Source organism: Pan troglodytes, chromosome 12 (genome assembly GCF_028858775.2).
Source record: "Pan troglodytes isolate AG18354 chromosome 12, NHGRI_mPanTro3-v2.0_pri, whole genome shotgun sequence".
In the NCBI taxonomy this organism is placed as follows: domain Eukaryota; kingdom Metazoa; phylum Chordata; class Mammalia; order Primates; family Hominidae; genus Pan; species Pan troglodytes.
The window spans coordinates 102,216,214-102,238,729 of NC_072410.2; the positions used below are offsets into that span (position 1 = coordinate 102,216,214).

The 22,516-nt window shown below is 51.7% G+C and overlaps 1 protein-coding gene and 1 long non-coding RNA gene across 4 annotated transcripts in view; one reads left to right on the plus strand and one right to left on the minus strand.

The window, feature by feature from the left end:
- Positions 1-9,693: 9,693 nt before the first annotated feature.
- Positions 9,694-10,718, minus strand: LOC112208155 (uncharacterized). Its single transcript, XR_002942493.3, has 2 exons — positions 10,546-10,718; positions 9,694-9,922 (listed from the first exon to the last, which is right to left on the minus strand). It is a non-coding gene; the product is annotated as an uncharacterized LOC112208155 (long non-coding RNA).
- Positions 10,364-22,516, plus strand: part of HS1BP3 (HCLS1 binding protein 3) — a 33,551-nt gene continuing 21,398 nt past the window's right edge. Inside the window, exons 1-3 of one of the 3 annotated variants that reach the window (XM_063789243.1) lie at positions 10,364-10,408; positions 16,371-16,536; positions 20,694-20,901. In XM_063789243.1, coding sequence (XP_063645313.1) covers positions 16,438-16,536; positions 20,694-20,901 — 307 coding nt within the window. In that variant the 5' untranslated portion in view covers positions 10,364-10,408; positions 16,371-16,437. Of the gene's footprint in view, positions 10,409-10,746; positions 10,864-16,124; positions 16,537-20,693; positions 20,902-22,516 lie in introns of those variants that run through there. The other 2 variants (XM_001141474.7, XM_063789242.1) reach the window with 2 other exon arrangements.

Sequence of the window (22,516 nt, forward strand, 5' to 3'; positions counted from 1 at the left end):
TAGCCTCTGGGCCTTTTGACTCAGAGCTGGAGAAAGGTTTGGAGGTGAGGAGATAGGGCTCTGGGTTAGGTCTCCCAGGGAAGGCAAGGGACAGAAGTCGATGACAACAGCCTGCAGAGCCATCTACCCTCTCTGGGTCTGGTGATGATGGACTCCTCTCAGTCCAGAAATCTGCTGCAAATGTCCCACAGAAAGACCTGGGACAGCGAGGTGGGAAGATTGCAGCGGGCTCTGGCTTAGCCCTGTAGGATGCCCAGGGCTGGGCTTCCTGAAGCTAGAGGAATTTCCCAGGCTCAACTGGTGATACCCGGCCCCAGGTTACTCAGAGCAACAGCTCTGGCATCCACACTGGGGTCAGCCACAGCTCTGGCCCCAGGCCGCTGGGCGTGGCCTGCCCCTGTGCCCCAGGCTACAGGGAGGGGGAGGAGAGGCAACAGAGAAGAAGGGAGAAAGGTAGCTTCTTTACCAGAAGCCTTCCAAAAGGGACATCTCAGAGCCCTCGGGTTTGGGACGAATCAGGGCGGGCTGGTGGACACTGCCATCTGCTGGTCACTTGTTGTAACAGCAGTGCAGTGTTGAGGAACTTCCTACTTACTGGGAGAAGACTCAGGAACCAGTGCTCTGGGCCTCTGCAGGTGAACAAGCTCGCATGGGGCTGTAAGGTGTCCTGGGAGATGAGTGACAAGGATCATATGCTTCCATTGACCCAGGAAAAAGACTACAGTATAGGGTCATGATAAAGATCTGGCTTCCAATCCACTTTTGCTGTGTTCGAGCTTTGTGACCCTGATTAAATTAATCTCTGTCATCTTCTGTCTCCTTGTCTTTAAACAGGGACAGGGTTGCCTACTTATAAGGGGTGTGCCAAAGAGTAGATTAAATCAAGTAGGGAAAGTCCTTGTCCCAGTGCTGGCTCAGTAAAAAAAAAAAAAAAAAAAAAAAAAAAGGGTGGCGTTTCATGCCATCTGGGTAAGTCCTGGTTTAACCAGTTGGAAGGCCAGCTCATCTAGCTTGTTCATTCAGTCTCCTGGGTGTGGCCACTGTCTTGGAGGCAATTCCCCTCTGTGGACTTGCTCACTATGGATTTCAGTATTCTGAATGTTCTGCAGCTGTGTCTTCAGTAGATTTTCTTGGAGACCTTTGTGGACACATGAGATTTAAAACAAACAAATAAACAAACAAACAAACAAAAAACTACTTTTGGAAAAAAAGCTGCGGACTGTTTGTGCAATAATTTGGAATGCCCAGCCCTCCAGTCTTACTTAGATAGAGCTCAGGGTTTCTGTTCTAGACCCACAATGATTAGAGGAACCAAATTATCTGCAGCCTGGGAAGATAGGGGCTGACAGGAACAGAGTTGGAGGAACTAGAAGATGTGTCCACAGTCTAGGATATGAGACTTGCAGCCACCCCTGAGGATGAGAATATTGGGAACAAATGATCCACCAGTTCCTGAAACAGAGTGTTGACCGGGAGGATCACAGGGCTGACTGGATCCTGGTGTCTGGGGATTGGCTGTCTCAGCTCTTCTGGTCCACATAGTAAAGGTGTCTGTGAGATTTGTCTGCAGGAGGCAGTCTCCGAGGCTGCCCCGCAAAGAACGAGGCACCTACAAAACTGGGAACCTGGCCCTAGGCTATGACTCCCCCATGTGCCCTCTCACCCTCACTTCCTAGGTAGCAGATCCATCCTAAATAAGGTGTTAATTTAGGGCAACTAAAACAGAGCCCAGCTAGGTTCTGTCCTCCAAGTTTTCATTCCTGGTTTGAATGAGGAGCTAGAGGACTCTAATCAAAATGCTTGTCCTCATTGCTGGGGACACAAATCTGGAAGTTAGTAAAAACACTGGGTTACAGAATCAACATCCAAAAAGTCATTAGCAAATCACTGCAAAATTGAAAGAATAATGAGATAGCATTTTTTCCTCTCTAAATCTAGCAAAACTGAAAAATATGAAACCCATTATTGGCAAAACGATGGGCAAACGGGCACATCTACATATACCTTTGGCAGGAATATAAGTTCGTAGAGATTTTTCAAGAACATGGATCATGAAGTACAGGCTATCTAAATTTAAAAAAAAAAGATTTTTCAAGAAGAGCATCAACATTTTAAAGAAGGAAAGGCTTTGATTCAGCACTTTTACTTTTCCCTTGTAAAAATTTTGTTTCATTTATAGCTATACTTGCACACGTGAAGATAAATATACAAGGTTTAAAATTGAGGTAATAATAAGAAGTGGAATAGATGATACTTAATCTAGTAAGGACAAAATGATAATACACCCTTACAGTGAATTATGATTCCCCCAGTGTGAGACTGAGTTAGGTCCACATGCATGGCTTGGAAATACGCCATGATATATTTTACTGAAATACAGGGTGGGCAGAATAGAGAGGTGGGGCAAAGGGCTGATTCTTAGTTGTTCACACCCAAGCCAAAGCCACACGGATGGACATGTTTCTGTCTGCCTGTCACTGCCCTGCCACCCCAGCCCTCAAACCTCCTTGGGACTCTCTCTTTCTTCTTTCTGCTTTTACTCACATTTTACATCGTCAAACAATAAATCCTCCTTGGAGATCTTCATTATCAGATATCAAAATAAACCAATTCCCATATAGCACTGGAAGGAGGATTGACAGATCACGGGAACAGAATAGAATCCAGAAACAAATAACAATCTTTGAAAATATGTAGAAAAATAGTGACAATTCCAGTGAGGGAAAAGGATGACTTGTTTAATAAAAGTTACCAGTGAATGACACTAGATGCTTGATTAAGTATTTAGAGGGGGAAATAGACTCTTGTGACATAAACCAAAATTAATTCCTAGTGAATCAAAGAATTTGTTAGAGAATGAAACTATTATAAGCATATTTGGAGAAAATATGTAAATATTTATAAAGTCTGGGTAAGGGATACTTTTCTGAGTTCATTGCAGGAACCAGCAAGAATTATGTCCATGGTTGGAACTTCATAAAAATCTTAAAACATGCTTGTAAGAAAATTCTAAAAACAGAATTGACCTTAACAAAATAATCAAACCTAATGTCACTAATCATGGGGGAAATTGGCATCGCGTGCTCTTGGAAGGGATTCCTCAGTGTGGCACTTCTGCCAAAGATTCATCTGCACCTAACCGTGAGAAACAATTAGACAAATCCAAACAGAGGCATATTCTGAACCACTGACCTAAACTCTTCAAAGATATCTATGTCATGAAAGATGAAAAGCCCATTTTAGAATAAAGGAGACTAAAAGAACGTGATAATTAAATGCAATGCTGGATTTTCAATTAGAGTCTTCACTGGGGGTGGGATGTCGGGACGGGAAGGTATGGGGAGCATTTGTTAGTAAAGACATTGTTTGAACAAATGGAGAAATTGGAACACAGATTGTATGTTAGACTGTTGTATCTATGTCAATTTTCCTGAGCATGATCATTGCATTGTGGTTATATAGGTGATATGGTTAGGCTTTGCGTCCCCACCCAAATCTCATCTTGAATTATAATCCTCATAATTCCCACGTGTCAAGGGAGAGACCAGGTGGAGGTAACTGAATCATGAGACAGTTTTTCCCATGCTGTTCTCATGATAGTGGGTGAGTTCTCATGAGATCTGATGGTTTTGTAAGGGGCTCTTCCCCCTTCTCTTGGCACATCTTTCTGCTGCCTTGTGAAAAAGGTACCTTGCTTCCCTTTCAACTTCTGCCATGATTGTCAGTTTCCTGAGGCCTCCCCAGCCATGCTGAACTGTGAGTCAATTAAACCTCTTTCCTTTATAAATTACTCAGTCTTGGGTATGTCTTTATAGCAGTGTGAAAATGGACTAATACTGTAGGAGAATGCTCTCATTCGAAGGAGGTATATGCTGAAGTATTCAGAATGAAAGATCATGATATCTACAACTAACTCTTAAATGTTTCAAGGAAAAAAACACAGAAACAGAGAAAGAAAGAGAGGGTAAAACAAAGGTGGCAGAATGTTCACAGTTGTGCAGGGCATCTGTGGTGTACAGCCCAGCTGCCCTCGGGGGTTGAGGGTGGGGTGCTCAGGGACTAAGTGCTTACTTACCCTGCAGCTGCTGAGAAAGCTGGCAGCCTGCAGCCCTGCTTACCCTCTCTGAAGACAGGGAGGTGTAGCACCCGAGGTCAGGTAGCCTACATCCAGTGACTTGTCAATGTGGAGTGTAAAAGCCCCACCCCCACCTCCTCCCAATTCAGGATGACCTGGCAGGGCCATGCCAGCTCTGAGCTCCCCCTGCAAAGGGCTGCGGCCTCTGCCATGATTGCAGATTGCATCCCAAGTTAGCACTCTCTGCCCAGGTAATGCCTAAAAAACTTCCTGCCCATCACCAGTCTCCATCTGAGCCAGAATCCCACCTGTGAGACTAGGAGAAGGGGTCACAGATGTGGTTATTAACCCTTCAACATTTCTGTGCCTTTGAAACATTCTCAAAATAAAAACTTAGGGGAAAAGTAGTTAAAAGACAAACAGGACACTATTTATCACAAAGGGTTAGTATCTTTAATGTGTAAAGCATTCTTATAGATCAACAAGAAAAAGACAAATGGAGCAAGTTTTTTCTCATGTGCAAAGGAAATAAACAGGATAGTCGCAAAGAAACAGAAGACCAACAAATAGGAGAAAGATGCTCAACCGCACCTGTAATCATATAAATGTACTTAAGCAAGAAAGAGCATTTTCACTTCTCACACTTGAGAGGATGTAAGAAAAAGAATCGGGGCTGGCGAGGTTCGGGGAAGACGTGCCTCATTCAGCTTTCCTGAGCACAGTTTAGTAGAGTGCAGATGTAAACCCATCTAATGCATCATGTCTCTGTGCTTCCAAGTTCTGGGACTTTCTACAATATCCAAACAAAATAGCTGGATTTGCTGTGCCTCAGGCAAAGATTCCTGAGGATCCCTAGAGCCTCACTTCCACAGTCAGTCCAAGCTTCCTGACTCCTGTTGACTAGCCACTTCCAGGACTGTGGTGCAGAGTACTAGATGCCATTTCCCTGAGACGAGGGTGCATAGTAGGCCCTGAAGGTTTGAGATGGGGCGTCTTGGACAGAGCAGAGCAGGACTCGGCGGAGCCACTAAATGCCACCCACCAAGGTCTGCAGCCTTAGCTGGCCTGCCCTGGGCCTCCTCCAGGCGGCTGGGCCCCGTGCTCCCTCCACAAGCCAGACCACCACCCAGAGCTCAGGAGCTGCAGGCAGACAATGCCTCCCAAATTCCTTTATAATGCAAAGCGATGAAGCACTGTCTCGTTTCTCCCAATCTTCCAATCTCCTCTGCTGTTCAACAATAGCAATGCACACTGAAAGACTCAGAAACAAGTTTCCCAAACAAGTTGGCACTTTTCTCCCAAGCCTTCTTCCTAGGGATCTGGCCTAAACACCAGCCAGCACTTCAAAGATCATCCACCCCGCTCAGTACTCCTCCAGTGCACCAGCTTTCCATCATATGTACACAGCTTAAGGACCAGAGAAGTCAGTTATTCTCCATCTGCATATGGTATTCTAAGGAGCCATTTAAAATTATGGTTTTGGAGGTAATTTTACATGGAAAGATGTTTACAGGATGGTAAATGAAAAAGCAAGTTACAAAATAGTATGGCTATTAAGATTCTGTATTATTTAAAAGAAAAGACTTATGTATAGGCATAGAAAAAATGTCAGGAGAGAAGGAACAAAAAATCAGTACAATCGTTATATCTGGTATAGAATGAGAGGCAATTTTTATTTTTTAATTTTACTATCCCTATTTTCCAGCTTTTCTACCATAAGCATGAATTATTTCTATAGAATGGTTCCAAAAATTGTCTGCTTGCCCCCCTCTGGAAGAGGGGGCCCTACTCCCTTCTCCCGTTCCCACCTCCTGTCCCCTCCTCCACCCACTGGGACTCTGCCCTCCTCGAGGCCAGAGAACACTTTTCTCTCTTCAAAGATTCTCTTCTTGACCAAACTGAGCTTTGAGCTCCTGAACCTTCTCTTAGACCTATGCATGCACTTCCTTGTAAAATCCAGTTTTAGGAAGAACGGGGCTAAGTCAGGTTACCAACATCCTCACACCCTGCCTATCTGATCACCCTCAATATCCAACTGGGTTCCCCCTCCTCCACCATCCCCAGGTGATGTCTGACCATCCTGGCCCATCTTCAGCAAGAATCCTGTTAGGTCGGCATAGCCAGAGTCCCCCATACTCGTCTTAGTAATGTTCCAGCCACCACTCCCACCCTGTTCCTTGGCTATAAATTCCTACTTTCTCATGCTGCATTCGGAATTTAGCCCAGTTCTATACTGGGGTCTCTTACCCCTATTGCAGTAGTCCCAAATAAAATCTGCTTTCACCACTTTAACTACTGTTCAGTTCTGTGGGGGTTTTTTGTTTGTTTTTTTGTTTGTTTTTCTTGAACACCTCCTTATCTTCCTGGATGTTCAGCAGTGTTTGGCACTGCTGATCACACCCCAGTCTCTTCCTGAAACACTCTTTTCCCTTTGTTCTGTGAGCCCACTCCCTCCTTCTTCAGGATGAGATGTGAGCTCCTTTGCATAGCACACAAGGCCCTCTATGCTGCGGGAACACAGGCTTCTCTTGCCCTCTGCTGCCTCCTCTCCCAGCAATCCTTCCACATATTCTTCTCACCAGCTCTTCAAATACGCTCTGGTTCTATCAAGACGTACTAGGCTGAGCATGGTGGCTCACACCTGTAATCCTAGCACTTTGGGAGGCTCAGGAGGGCAGATTGCTTGAGCCCAGGAGTTCAAGGCCAGTCTGGGCAACATAGGGAAACCCTGTCTCTACAAAAAACACAAAAATTAGCTGGGCATGGTGGCACACACCTGTGATCCCAGCTACTTGGGAGGCTGAGGTGGGAGGATCACCTGAGCCCAAGGAGGTTGAGGCTACAGTGAGCTGTGATCATGCCACTGCGACAGAGTGAGACCCTGTCTCAAAAAAAAAAAAAAAAAGACAAGCTGCCTTCCTAGTACACATTTTACCTCTTTTCTTCCTCCTCCTCAGTCATCCCTGCATCCCCTATGGAGCAGTTTTTATGTCAGGCATTATGTAAGTACTTTACAACTATACCAACAGGAAATCCACTGCAGAAAACCCCCACTTAGAGTGGTTTAGGCATTTATGCAAGGAGAACTTTGTAGAAAAAGTCCAGGGTGCGTACGCAAGTTCATATGCCATCAGCTCCCCAGGCTTGTTCATCCCTAACATGGTAGACTCCAAACTCATGTCTGTGCCTCCTGCTCCCATGATGGCTGCTGTGTCTCCAACACTGTATCCCCTTCCCAGGTAGAAGACAAGGAAGGAGCGAAGAGTTTTCTCCTAGCAAGATAAATCCTCCACAGGGACTTCAGTATATGTGGTCAGTTATGTCACATGGCCCCTTGTAACTGAAATGGGACATGTGTTTTACTTCTCCAGCCTCTGTGGTAATAAAAACCAGGAAGAAGGGGGTTGTGAATGGCTTCCGGTTAGCTCATCACCAATGCCTGCCATACATTTCATCTTGTTTCAGTCTCATTTTACCTCATGTAATTCAAGCAATGTTATGATTTAAAGGTTTCTGTTACATGCATTTCACCAGTGAGAAAATCAAGTCTCAAAAAAATAATACCTACTTTTTACAACCCAGGTCTACCATCACCTCCTCCTGGCAGAATTCTTTGTATGCCCAACCCTAGGCTGAGTTAGTTATATGCCCTCCTCTGTGCACCATAGCACCCTAGGCGTGCATCCTTGTTGAAATCTCCAGCTGTCCTAGAGTGGCCTGTGAGCCCCTGCAGTGGGCTGTGAGCCCCACAGGATAAGGCTCTGTAGCCCCCAGGCCTGGGGAGATAACAGGCCTGGAGCTGTACCTATGAGTGTTTGCTGAGTGACAAGCAAGGTGGTGGCCCTGCTCCATGTGGATGTGCCCAGACCCTGGAGCTCTAAAGTATCACATTAGGGAACAGAGACAAATTATAAGGTCCCAGAAGACCCGAGCCACCATGGGAAACGTTGGTGCATGGCTCAGCCAGAGTTCAGAGCACCCCCTGCAGGCTGCGGATGTCTCTCAGTGACCACAGTGTCCCGAGGCCCAGCGACTTCCTGGGTGGAAACTGAGGCCTGGAGTGTTCCTCCCAGGGCAGTGAGAAAGAGAGAAATAGAAAATCCTTTGCAATGTGGTTTGTGTTACTGCAGCTTCAGCCATGGAAGGGGCTCCTTGAATTAAACAGGAAGCAGAAAATATCAGATTTAGATCCCACATTCCATGCATTGTATACAATTACGCGCTGGAGCCATAGAGGGGCACGTGGGACCCACAGAGGCAGAAAATGGGATTGCTGTTGGGAATGGGGTCGTTCTTTCATGGGAAACCAGTTGCATTCTTGACAGGTGGGCCGAGTCTTCCTGAGGTGCACACTTCGCAACCCCAGGGGCACAGGTGAGGCCCTCTCATTTGCTTACAAGGCATTGGTGACAGACATGCTACCAGCTCCCACAATGATGGAGAGTCCCCTTCTCTGCAGCCGCCCAACACCGCTGCATATCTCTGGATTGTAGACCATCCTTGGTGGGCTCACCCCAACTCTCAGGCTCAACAGCCTCCTTTTTACCCATGACTCCTATGTCAGTCTCCAGCCCAGGTCAGCTTTCTGAGGCCCAGGGCCATAAACCCAATCGCATCAATAGGTCCAGCCCTTCAAACACTGCCTGTCTGAAACAGAACCCATCATCCCACCAAAAATATGCTCCTTCTCCAGGTGCCCTGCCACAGAGAATGATACCAATGTCCAGCCACTCATAAGAGCCAAACCATAGTGGTATCTTATCTGTTCCCGCCCACACCCATTGGATTCCCAAGTCTTGACCAACTCCTTCTCCTAAGGCCCTCTTACCCGTCCCCTCTTCTCCACCTGGGTGGCCATCACCCTAGTTCATGGGACCATTGTCTCTTGTCTGGATTGTTCTGCCGTCCAGCTCATCTTCATACCTTCAACATGCTCCAAAACCCTGCCCACGGCCTAGCTGGCCCGGTCACTCCTATGTCCCTGACCCTCTGATGGCGCTGTGTTGGCCTCAGGATCAGGCAAAGCCCTGGCCTTGGTGCACTAGGCTGTCCACACCCTGGCTCCTGCTGGCCTCTTCCCCCTGTTCCCTGGTGTTCCTAGCCCGTCGCTAGGGCTTTGCACGTGACATTCCTTCTAATCTATTCTATCCATATTTCTTCAGGTTTTCCCTTGGACTTCGGCTCCTTTAGAAAGCCTTTCCAGACCCCCACCCACTCCCCACGTAGGAGGGCAAAGAAGTCCATTGAAGGCATCTAAAGTGTCTTATTCACTGTGTTTCTGTCTGTTGGATAAATGTGAGTGCAATGGTGACTGCTCGACTGCCTGGCACTACACTCAGACTCCTGGAATGCTGAAGCCTATACTGCTTTCTGTCCAGACCCTGAACTCCCTTTCTCTAAAGTAGGGTGTGCCAATTTAAACAAAACACGGAGGACCATTTGCAGCCACGAACACGGCCCTGCAGACGGACAGGCCGATGAGCAGCAGAGCAGACAGGGGTTCCCGCCATCATCCCAGCTCTTCACTGCAGCCTTCAAGGGTCTCCCTCAGAACTTTCATTCGTTGTCATACTTCATTCATGATTGCTCATCTTGGCTATAAACAAATCTGAGACAAATTATAAGGCATATCAATGTCCGTATTTATTCAAGAGATACATTGGGGAAAGTCATTTTTCAAAATCTTTTACTGTAGGATTTCTTCACTAAAATCTGTAAATACAGGTAGATATTGTTGGTGATGCTGGTGGCGGTGGTTGATAGGCTCAGGAAACATGGCTGACATCGCCCTGCCGTGAATTCTGGTACAGTTAAGCCCAGCTTCTCTTGCTTTTTGTCACTGGGGCTCTGGGTGGAGAGAGTAACAGAATAGGGGCAGCAGTTTGCACCTTCTGCTGGCCCTGTTTGCAGACTCAGCTTTTCTTTCCCTGGGCTACGTTGGCAGGTGATACGATCTCTCTGTTCCTCACCCCATGGAGAGGTGAATCTAAAATGAGTGGGTCTGTTAGGCTCTGCATGTCTGTACGTTCCCCTTCTGAGGGGAACTGGCTCCTGGACCCCGTTGCCCTGCTCCAGCTGGGGACCCAAGTGCAGCCATCCCAGGCAGGCCCGGCCCCGGGAGGCCTCCACCAGGGCTCTGCCAAGCAGCAGAGGGTGCCTCTCTAAAGATCCCCTGTCGGGAGAGTGCCTGCCATTTATGGAGCGGGCAGGCAGTAGGAACCAGATAGGCGAGCTAGCTGGAGGCAGCAAGCTCAAGGGGACTGGGCTGCTGCGTGGCGTTCACTGTGCAGCTTGAAGAAGACCCCCACGAAGCCTGGACAGAGCCCCAGCTTGGTAAATATTTGTTGACCGATCGGTTGAATGAAATGGTCTTGGGGCAGAGGGGGAGTGGTTTTGTAATGGGGACTGGCGGCGGAAACAGCAGAGTCCCGTCTCTCTAACGGCTAAACTTTAGCGCAAAACAGACACACCGATTAAGGTTCACCGTGTGCCAGGGCCAGGCTGGGCTTCTAGGTGGTTGCGGCGGGCGCGGCTCAGCCCGGGTGCTCCGGGAGCTCCGAGCAGCGCAGGCGGACGGCGACCGTGCGGGACCCGCCCAGCCGCGCTTCCGCCCCGCCTCTGGCCACAGGCGCGAACTGCACGGCCACTGCCACCAGGGGGCAGGCCAGGGCGGCGGGAGGCGGGGCGGGGACGCGGTGACGCGGGCACTGCCGGGTCCCGTGACTGCGCGCCCCGCCCGGAGCCCCCGCCGCCGTCATGCAGTCCCCGGCGGTGCTCGTCACCTCCAGGTGAGCCAGACCCCCGCGCCCCACACCGCACAGCTCGCAGTCCGGGGCGCCCGGGCGGAGAGGCGGGGGGAGGCGGCCGCCTCCTAGGCCAGGGACCTGGTGCAGGTCTCCCCAGCGCCCTCGGTGGCTTATCCGGGCTGGGCCCCTGCACCTCCCTGCAGGAGAGGTGGCGCCTCCGATTTACAGATGAGGAAACCGAGGCCCTCTAGAGGGTAGAGAACTAGCCAAAGACAGCGGGAGCCCTGGGACTGACTGGTTCAGTGCAGGCGGGCGCAGTGGGGACTCTGCTCTCCTTTCCTACCGCCTTGGGTTCTTCTCTTTTGAGCCCGAAAATCTAGTTCCCCATCCTTTCAGCGCTCCCTGAGTCCCAGGCCCGGTGCTGGGCACTGGGGACAGAGGCGAATCAGACAGGCTCGCCCTGCAGGGGGCTGCAGCGGAGAGGGGGTGATGCCAGCAGCGGGTAGTAAGCTCAGGTTGCCATGGGAACACAGTACAGGGCAGGAACCCGGTTTCTGGGAGGATGAGTTTGATGAGAGACCAGGGAGAGGTCGTTGCTGCTTGCGAGGCAGCTCAGGAGAGCGCAAGTTACAGCAAAGGCCTTGGAGGCGTCCTGGCGGAGGATGCAGAGTGGGTCGGCCCTGATGGAGACCTGGAGGACCCAGCCCAAGGTGGATCCTGGCAAGGCTGGGAGGCACGTGCTTTTACTTCTTTCCGCCTTTAAAACGCTGTAAAGTGACTTACTTCAAATATTTTCATACACTTCACCCTTGCTCTCCCTACACAAAGTCTTAGGCTAAGATGCCAATTTATGACATAAATGAACGTGTTACCCAGCCAACTGTTGATCTTCCAGTTGTAATCAGGAATTCCCCGTGACTTCAGGTCTAGAAATGTATGATTCCTTTTGTAAACCTTGATGTCGGAGGCTGCTTGGTCTTTCATGATCAAGTGTGGTTACAGTTGTATCTTCATGGGCGGAAGAGGTTTCCCTACTGCCACTTACGTCACCTCCTCTCACCAAGCCTCAGTTTCCTTTTCTGTGAATTGGAGGTTTCAGATTGGCAGGCATGAGCAACGTCAGTAGTATATGCCCCTCAGCCATGTGCAGATGGATGGGGTGTGACTTTGGTGCTGGGTGCTTGGGAAGGGGTGGGTGGCTTCCCTCCCTGCCCCGCTGCACAGCCTGGACGTGGCTTGTTAACAGATGTGGGGGCGCTGGCGGTGGTAAGGCCACATGAGTCAGGCTCATTTCTTGCTGAGGGCACCAGCACACCCAAGGATCTTGCCTGCAGGGTGAGTCCAAACGCCTTAGCCTAGCAGCAAGGCCGGCCCTTCCCAGTCGCACCCCAGCTCCTCTTTCCAGCCCGATCTCCTCCCACATGTCATTGCCACATGCACTCAAGCTTGAATTCAGCCAGAAGGTGTTTATCGAGAGCCTTCTCTGTACCGGGTACTGGCCCTAGTTCTAGGAGACAAACAAGTCCCTCTCGTAGAGCTTTAATGAGGGCCCAGGCCCAGTGGGCAAATCTACTACATGTCAGGGATGATACATGCTATGAAGGAAAACAAAACAGTGGGGGCGATAGAGTGGTAGGAGGCACGTATGCTATTTTCTATGGTGTGGTCAAGAGGCGTCTTTCTGATGGAGTGGCCCCTGGGCAGATCCCGGACAAGCTCCATGAGGGAGAGAGCCATGAAAAAGAAATCTTGGAAAGGTGTGTACTGGGAGGACAGGACAGCAGGAGCCAGGGTCCCGAGGCTGGTATGCTGGAGTGGAGTGAGCCCAGGGAGAGTGTTAGGTGATGCGGTGAAGAGGCAAGCTTGGGAGTGAGAGATGATCAGGAAAGGCCGAGAAGGCTGTGGAGGGGCCATCAGATTTAATTTCAAGTGCAATAGGACCCAACTTCTGGTTTATAGAGATCCTTTGGCTGCTATGCTGAGCATGGGCAGTGGCCCAGCTGAGCATTCCGGACAGGCTTGTAGGATTCCACGTAGAGCCGGTGGTGGCTTGGCCCGGGGTGATGGCGGCCGTGAGGGTGAGAAATGTTTGGGTTCTCGATATATTTTGAAGATTGAGCTTTCGGGTTTGCTGATGCTTGGATATGGGGTGTGAGAACAAGAAGAGAAGTTAAGACTAACGGCAAGTCTCTCAGCCTAAGATGCTGGAAGAATGAGGCTGCCCTTTAGCAGGCTTGGGGAGAGGTAGGAGCAGCATTTGTGTAGACAGGTGAGTTTTGAGAAGCTTGTTGACAGCCCAGTGGGGATGTCAGGCAGCTGGAAGGAGGCTGGCTGTGAGGGGAGAGTGAGCTAAAGATGGGAGTTGGGGAGCCATTGGCTCGGAAATGGTATTTAAAGCCTGGAGCCTGGATGAGATCACCTGGGGAGGGGTACAGTGAGAGGAAGAAGGAGGGTGCTCTGGATGCTATCAAGGGGAACCATCCAAAGCAGTTCCTCTCCTCCTGTTTGAGCAAGAGTGGCCAGGGTGGGCAGAGAAGAACCAAGAGTGAGGGGGTGCTCCAGCCACCAGTGAAGGCAGAGCTTGAAGGAGGGGAGTGGCTGACTGTGCCCACTGCTGCTGACAAGTCAGACCAGAGGAGAAATGAGGATTCACCTTTGGATTTAACCACACGGAGGTCGCAGGTGACCTGGGCGTGGGCAGTTTGTTGCATGATGAGGACCAAAGTCTGGCTGGAAAGGGTTCAAGATCAAACAGGAGGAGAGGAACCCATGAATATGGGGCCCTCTGTTGAGGAGTGCTGGAGGGAAACGGAGCAAGGGGAATGTCGGGTCAAAGCACAGCTTTTGTTACATGAGTGGTCAGAGCATGGTTGCATGCTAATAAGCGTGGGCCAGTAAGGAAGGAAAATCGATGGTGCGAAAAAGAGGGGTGAGCTGCAGCAGCTATGTCCTTCAGTAGGTGGGAGGGCCTCGGAGCCGCTGCCCTGATAGAAGGTTGGCCTTAGGAGCAGCCAGCCAGTTTGTCTACAGTCCCAGGAGAGGGCAGCTATCAGGGAGCAGCTGCAGGCTGATGGGCAGATGTGACAGCGAAGCCCAGGATGCTCTCCGATGGTCTCTGGAACAGTACCCAGCAGTGTCCACATCACTTGGGAATTTACTAGAGATGGTGAGGGCACACCCCGGGCCTGCAGAACCAGAATCTGCATATTAACAGGATCCCCAGGGGGTTGCACGCACATTACCGTTGGAGAAGCTTGGTCTAGGGCACATCCTGCCCACCACACCCCCATTTGTTTATGTACTCTCCGTAGCAACTGCAGCAGAGACCAGATACCCTACACAGCCTGAAATATTTGCTATCTGACCCTGTAGAGAAAGTTTTCCTATGGGTTCAGGGAAGTGGGAGGGTGATGGAGTAGGCCCAGGTGCATCAGACTCGCCGGAGGGCTTACTAAGAAAACAAGATGGCTGGCCACCCTAGGCCCGAACATGCCTTTCTTACAAGTTCCCAGGCGATGCTGATCCTGATCCAGGGACCACACTTTGAGAACCCCACATCTAGGGCAAGGTAGGGTTGCCAAGCCTGGTGTGGTGCTGTGCCTTCAAGTCTGCAGCCATGAATTTCAATGGGATCAGGCTGCATGTTTACACCATGTCTGTCCCCAGTCACGTTGAGCCACTTGGGCACAGGGTGAAGGAAGCAGAGAACTGGAGAAGTGGGCTTTGACCAGGCCAGCTCAGCTCTGGGTAAGAAGTCAGGGGAGCTGGGCATAAGGCAGAGGGATTCCAGCAATGGAATGGGACCCTGGAAAAGGGGTGGGGTTATGGATTGTGGGTTCTGGCGTGGTCAGAGAACCATTGGATGTGGGGTGCTGTGAGGGAGCTGGATCGTGGGAGGTGCCCATCTGGGTCTGCTCCATCCCTTTCCCACCCCTGAGAGGACCTCCCCGCAGCTCAGGCACTGCCCTTCTTGTCACTTTCACCCCCCTGTGCCTCGTTTTCATCATGATCCTAAAGAAATGATGCCTGGCTTCTTTCTCATGCCTGCCCCATAAGAGGCCACCTGGGCTCTGGAGCAGCTGCCTGGGATTGAACGCAGCTCCACCTCATGCCGGGTGAGACCTGGGCAGGCACTTTCCCTTTAGGGGTCTGTTTCCCTGTATTTTAAGTGGGTCTGGGTAGCAGAGCTCCTTCGCAGGGCTGCAGGAGGCGGAAGTGACTTCACACAGGTGCATCCCTAGAGCCCAGCGCGTCTCCCCTCAGCATCCAGCCTCACCTTCCTCCTCCACACTGGTGGCAGTGACACCGTGGGTGACACCAGGCCGCGCGTGCACACTGCGTGAACTCGGTGCCGTTGGCAGAGGGCTGGCTGTGCGTGTGAACCTCCCAGTGCCCATTCGGCCCTTGCTGCACTTTTCACCACCTGAAGGCAGGTTGCCTGGGGTGCCCTACGCCGCGGGAGGATATTCCTTGTGTGTACAGCACGCAGTCATTGGGTGTCACACATGGCATAGGAGGCGCATCACTGTAGGCCTCACCAGTTGGTGAGAAGCAGCGTTGTGCTGGTGACAGCGTGGCCTAGCGTGGGATGTGAGGGGTCCGTGTGGGAGGAGTGCTGGGGCAGGGGGATTTGATGGATTGGGGTATAATTCCAGAGAGGGAAGGGCCTTGCCCCAGACACAAGTTAAGCTCCAGAAGCTCCTCCCGTGTTTTCAGGGTCCTGCCCGGCACACAGGAGGTCTCACCTCGATGGTCAGAGCTGCTCAGAGGGTGCCCCACATGTCCTGCGAGAGGTGTTTGCGTGAGGGATGTTAGTCTGCACAGGTCTGTGTCTCACCTTACGTAGGATGAGGGATGTATTTAATAACTTTTTCCACTTCAAGAAAAACATCTCATCACTTCTTTGCTCATCATACAATTCATTATATTCGAATTGCATTTTACAAGTCTCCAAGAGCGGTGATGTTTTGCCGATGCATCCTCTCCACACCTCGAGGGGCAGCATCGACTGCCCAGATGAGGGACGGGCCTATCAGTGCCTCTCTGGGCCACAGTGGGTCACAAGGGTCCTGCCTCCAGTGCTCATCCTGTGTCCCCCCCAGGTTGCCTGTAGCAGCCCTCCTGCCCATTAGCCAAAGAGAGGTGCCTGTCTCCAGCTGGGATTTCAATCCCATGTTGTCCCTGCAGCCCCAGGCATGTTCCTTGGTCTGAGTAGAGGCCCTAGGATGCTGCTCCCACCCATTCTGCACAGAGTTTGTGTTGATCCCTTTCAACAAGCCCCATCCTTTCCTGTTTTCCTGCAGGGAGCAGACCTTTGTCCCTGAGCAACCCAAAGGCAGGACCAGGCCCGAGGCCTCGAGGCCTGGGAAGCCAGGCTTATGAGGGCTGGTGTGGCGGGATGAGTGGCCTGGAGCAGTGACCACTGAGGACAGCCAGCAGAGTCACCTGGCACCCAGGCCTGCCAGGCACCCGGAGGCCCTGCCTGCACTTTGCTCGGGAAGCCTACTGCCTTGACCCTGAACCCCACCTGCCTTCTTTTCCTCTGGCAGGCGACTTCAGAATGCCCACACTGGCCTCGACCTGACTGTGCCCCAGCACCAGGAGGTACGGGGCAAGATGATGTCTGGACACGTGGAGTACCAGATCCTGGTGGTGACCCGTCTGGCTGCGTTCAAGTCGGCCAAGCACAGGCCCGAGGATGTCGTCCAGTTCTTGGTGAGCCGGAGGCTCTGGCCAGGATGTTTCGAGAGTGCCCGGGGTCCGGGCGGGCAGACACATCTGCCCACCAGGGTTCAGGTAGCATCCAGAGCAGGTGCTTCTCTGTCTGTTGCTTGCTCAGGGCCTGGAGTACCAGACCATGCTAGACAGAAGGGACACAGGGTGAATCAGACGCTCTCAGTCCGTGGAGAGGCAGACCTCTAAAGAGACAGATACAGATGGGGACAGGAGCACCTGGGGGGCTCTGGGGGTATAGAGAAGGGGCACCTAACTGACCCTGGGGAAACTTCTTGGAAGAGGCGGTGGCTGAGCTGTGTTTTGAGGAACAGATGGGGCTCAGCAGGAGAGGTGAGAAGGGTGTCCCGGGCAGACAACACATCCTAAGCAAAGGCACGGAGGTTGGAAATAGGACATTGAGTGGGAACTCTGCACAGTTGAGTGTGGTCCTGGGAGGAAGTGGGGAAGATGAAGGTGAGTGACAGGCAGGATCCAGATTGTGGAGAGTCTGCGGGAGCCTGGACTTAACCTGCAGCCAAGGAGAGTTTTAAGCAGGGGAGTGACGTGGACCCTTTTGCCTTTAACCAGCCAATCTGCTGAGAGCATGGAGTTGGATTGGAAGGAACAAAACAGGTGTCAGGGAGCCCAGATACATGGCCAATATGGTCATTCCCAAATCAAGGGCTTGGAGCAGGCCAGTTGCACTTGGTATGGAAGGGAAAGGGAGAGTTGAAAATGTTTACGGGGTAACATGCACCGCATTTGCTGACTGTTTCCACCAACTGAAATAAAGAATATGATGGAGGAGCAGATCTAGGGGGCATGTGGAGTGTGAAGTGTCTGCCCCGTGGACGGACACATGAGGCTGGAGCTCGGGACGAGCTCAGGCCTGAGATGTAGGCTTGGGAGTCATCAACTTGGAGGTGATATTAAAAATCTGGGAGTGGATCAAGTTGCCCAGAGAACAGATGTGGAAGGCAGAGGGAAGAGCTGAGGAGGAAATCCTGAGGATGCCAGGGGTTCAGGGACTCTTGGGGAGAAGGAGGAGTCTGCAGTTGAGGCAGAGAGGAGAGAACTGGGTGGGTATCTATGGAGTCACAGGAGCTAAGGGAGGAGAGAATTTCAAGAGGGTTGAGATCACACACTCATTGGCTTATTATTTACCATTTGGCCTCTTGTGAAAAGGACCTGCAGCTGGAGACCAAGAGACACAGGTCCAGGATTATTAGGACAAAGGTGAAATGAACTAGACCCCGAAGTACAGCAGGGAGTGACACGGGGCTAGCTTGGAGTCTCCTGGCAACCAAGATAAAAAGGGAAACGATGAGTTGCATCTTTCTGGTGACCTGTTGAAAGAGACACTAAATTTTAAGAGAAATTTACAGCACAATTGTTTCCTTTTTTTAAGAGATAGGATATCCCTCTGTTCCCCAGACTGGAGTGCAGTAGTGTGATCATAGCTCACTGAAGCCTGGAACTCCTGGGCTCAAGCAATCCTCCTGCCTCAGCCTCCTAAGTATCTAGGACTACAGGCACACACCACCATGCCCAGCTTTTTGTTTTTTAATTTTTTTGGTAGACATAGTGTCTTGTTATGTTGTCCAGGCTGGTCTCAAACTCCTCAAGCTGGGCTTAAGCAATCCTCCTGCGTCAGCCTCCCAAAGTACTGGGATTACAGGCGTGAACCCCCACGCCCAGCCACACAATTTTAAGAGACATTCAACAACGTCATGAGAAGCGTCTAGAATAGCAATGCTGTTTTTCATTTGATTGCTTCTGTGGCCGACTCTTGGTGAGAAGCAACATGTGATGTCAGGGGTGATTCTGGGCCTGCATTGCTCTGAGAGTGAATCTGCTTCACAGGGCGCTTTGCAGCTCTGGTAATTTGACTTGATCCAGGTTGGAGCTCAATGCACCCACATTTTCAGAGACAGGAGCAGAAGAGGAGAGTATTTGAGCTTGATGTTGCGGGGCATGAAGGAGGGAGCATTCTGGGAAGCTTGGGCTTCAGCCGCCCAGCCCACTTGGTTCTGTGCAGAGGGCCGGCCTTACATGCAAGGTGTACATGAGGGTGTTTTAACACCTCCATGAATCACACTAGTGCCACTTTTTCCTAGCCAGTGACGCCCACTCCTTGTGGAGTGTGTGCGTGCAGGGGCTTGTCAGACATTTGAAAGTACTTGCGAGGGCAAAGAACTCCTTTACTCCCCATGGGATCTCAGGATGGAGCCTAAAGTTACATACCTCCAAGCCTGAAGTCTCTTTGATGTTTCATGATTTAACTCAAAGAATTAATGAGCATTTTGTATCTACTTAAAAGGGCATATGTGTTTTAATATAAACGTGTACTGATTTGCTTACCATGGAGTAAAACAGCCCCAGGAGGGGGCACCACAGTGGAGGTTGTGCAGGCTCTTGGATGTGCTAGCAGTGCAGACACCCACAAGCTTACTAACGTTACAGGGCTATCTGCCCCGTGCTCAGCAGTGCCTGGCACACGGGGGCACCAGATAAATGTGAGTTCTCAACCTTGAGCTTCCTCTGCTCAGGGTCTCTTACTTGGCCTCCTCTTGTTGCTGGTACAGATGCCCACCCAAGAAGCCCTGCCTGAACCCCTGATGGACGTGGGCCCTGGGTGCGGTGGGAGCCCAGGCCTACAGCTCCGGGGTACTCACGATGCCAGTGCCCTGGAGATGGAGGTTCCCCGAGCCTGGAATTGCTGGGTCTGTGGTCTGAGCCTGAGTGGAGCAGTTGGGCCAGCAGGGGGCGCCCGGCCCCCACCGTGGCCTGCTCTGCAGGCCAGGCTGGAGTCACAGCTGCTGTCGGAGCCTGTGTTAGCAATCGCTCTGGGAAGGGGTCCGTGTGCCTTTCCCTGAGGGCTGTTTTCAGGAAAGTTTGGAGCCAGGCTCTTGTGCTGACAACTGCAAGCAGCACCTGTCCCAGGTGACTCCCCACTGGAGGTTCTGAAATCCCCCCCAGCTGCCTCCTGGTATCTTGACCCTTCGCAGGCTGGGCATTCTGGGTGGTGTTGCTGGAGCCAAGGATGTGTGTTCCAGACACACCCTGCACCAAGGGATCTCCCCGAGCCCGAGGGCATCAGATGCCCGCAGCCCCTGCACGCCAGCACTCCAGGCACACCGTGGGCACAGTCCGGGCCTGGGAGCATAAGAGTGAGTGACCCACACTTCAGTCGGGGGAGATAGTCCCAGTCTATGGGGAAAGCACAGAGGAGCGAGGAGTGAGGGTAGGTGCCAGGATGATGGTGTGTGCATACAGCAGGTGATAGAGGAGCTAGGAGTGAGGGTAGGTGCCAGGCCAATGGTGTGTGTATACAGCAGGTGACTTCGCTGAGCACCCACATGGTTACAGACACGGTGATGGCACTGAAACCACTGTGAGACTGAGAGCCTGCTGGGATGTCTCTGTACAGAGTGAACATGCAGCAAGAGCTCCGTGAGTGAAGGGGTGAAGGCTTAGCTCTCCAGGAGCTGTGGGGAGAGGCCAAGGAGGCAGCGGGAGTCAGCCGCTGGCCCCACGGGAAGCTGAGTGCTGCCCTCTCTGAGTCAGATGGCGCTCAAGGCTGCCTTCTGATGACAGCAAGAGTCCTGGCCTGCTTCACTCGGGTGCCTGCGTGCAGAGAGGTCCTGCCTGACGCAGGGCAGAGAACAAGCCTTGGAAATATCTGTCTCCACTGCTTGCATGGGCTGGCCCGCCGAAGGCCACACTGGTTCACGGGAGAATGAGGTTGGTGCTGAGAACAGATGATTCACGGTGTTGCAGGAAGATGACCTGCCAGCCGGTGAGATCACCCTCCTGATATGCAGAAAGCTGGGAATGAACACAGTGGCCCTGATCACGTGCAGGCTGGGCAGGGGTCCCTGTATCAAATCTTGTTACCTGGATCTGTGACAGCGTCCAGAATGGCACCGTTATTGCATCTTTCCTCTGGGCCACTAAGATGTTTTTATTGAATCTGCTATCGGCCAGGCGTGTTAAGGACTGGAGCCTGAGGCTGGGAGACAGGCGGAGGGGCAGCAGATGGGCGTACCTGGCACACTTCCTTTGGCTGCTGGGCCTTGGGAACCCCTGGTCGGGGTGAGAAAGGAGCACTGCCTGCCACTCTTCACTCAGGAAACCACATGCTCCTCTCATTCCAGGTCTCCAAAAAGTACAGCGAGATTGAGGAGTTTTACCAGAAACTGAGCAGTCGTTATGCAGCAGCCAGCCTCCCCCCACTCCCCAGGAAGGTCCTGTTTGTTGGGGAGTCTGACATCCGGGAGAGGAGAGCCGTGTTCAATGAGATCCTGCGCTGTGTCTCCAAGGATGCCGAGTTGGCAGGCAGCCCAGAGCTGCTAGAGTTCTTAGGTACCCAAGGCTCTGCCCCATGTCCCTCAGGTCTCCCCGGCCCAGAACTAGGCCCCGCTGCCATGCCCCGGTGGGAGCATGTCCACAGCTGCCTCTGCAGCCTGGAGGCTTCAGCCAGGGTGGTGAGGCAGGTGGCCTCGCTGACATCCTTGGCTGGATGGTGGGCAGAAGGAGGCCTACCCTTGAGGGACTGAACGTCTGGCTGTCAGGTGGGGGCTCACACAGCAGGCATTCTCCATAGTGTGACCCCATCCATGGCCTTCCTGGCCAGCCCCATTCCTAGAGCTTGCCCGACACCCCCGGACCAACCATGCACCACATACAACCCCCTGACACACACCCCACACTCCCCTCTGCCTCCTCCAACCAGCCCTAGGGACCTGCAGTATCCCGGGAAAGCTGTGTTCTCACAGCCTGGCTGGTGACCTGCCCCTGGGGACATGTGCCTCTCACCTGTGCCCCCACAGAGAGGGTCTTGGGGACAGCTCTGGGCTGAGGAATTGATCCAGCACCCCTGCCCCCAGTGGTGGAGACGTCAAGCCCTTCCCATGGGTGTCCCGGCCCTGTCTTCTCTCCTCAGTTTTCTCATCTGTAAGGTGGGAGTAGCCTGGCTGATAGGCCGTTATGAGAATTTGCAGAGCTAACACATGCAAAGTGCTTAGAACAGAGACAACCACACAGTAAATAGTGGCTACAATTTTACCCCACTCCTCGGTTAGTCCTGTCAACCCAGAACCCCCGTGGGGCAGGCCCTGGTCTCACAGATGCCCCCAGGGCAGGGCAGGTTCTCACCACTGCTGGTGCCGGACTCCCACCCCTTCTCCCCTCTTTACATCCGTCTGCTTAACTCTTTCCCAGCTACTGTGGATCTCCTAGTTCCACAAGACAGAAGGGAAGTTTTCAAAAGAAAGTTGACTGTAAATAAAACAAATTATTTAAAGTGAAAGGTGGGGAAGAGAAGCAAAACTGGTGAATGCACAGGCCTAGGACTGGACAAGCTGCACAGCCCAGGTGTCCTGTGGCCATGTTGGGCCCCTCACATGGGTCTGGGTTCTCTTCTGCCCTTGTTGTTCCAAGGTCACAACCCTTCCTTCCTTGCCTGTCTCTGGGGCTGGGTAGACTGTGCCAAGAGGTTCCAGCTCAGCCATCGCTGGAAGAGATGCTCAGGATATCCCAGCCCCTCTCTGGTGGAGAGGCAGGATAGAAACACAAGCTGCTCTATGCCTCACTTTGCTCATCTGCAAGATGGATGTACAGTAGGGATCTCTCTCATAGGGCTTTTGTGATGTTTAAATGTAAGATGCTTATGACATGAAATTGAAGGTTTGGGAGATTTTGAATGGCTTTTCACATTTGTCCAAGTAAAATAACAGAGCATCACATAATACAATATCGTCATTATCACTCAGTGCGTCCTGTATGCCAGACACTCTCTAAGTTTTTTACCTACAAGGTGATTTTATTAAAAGTCAGTTGTTTTAAACTACCCAGTAAGCACTTGGATAGAGATGAACAAATAGTCTGAGCCCACGCTTCTCAAACTATCTGTGGCAAGGGCTAGCTCTTTTATTCCCAGCCTGTCACAGATGGATACTTTCACAAATACAAAAGCACA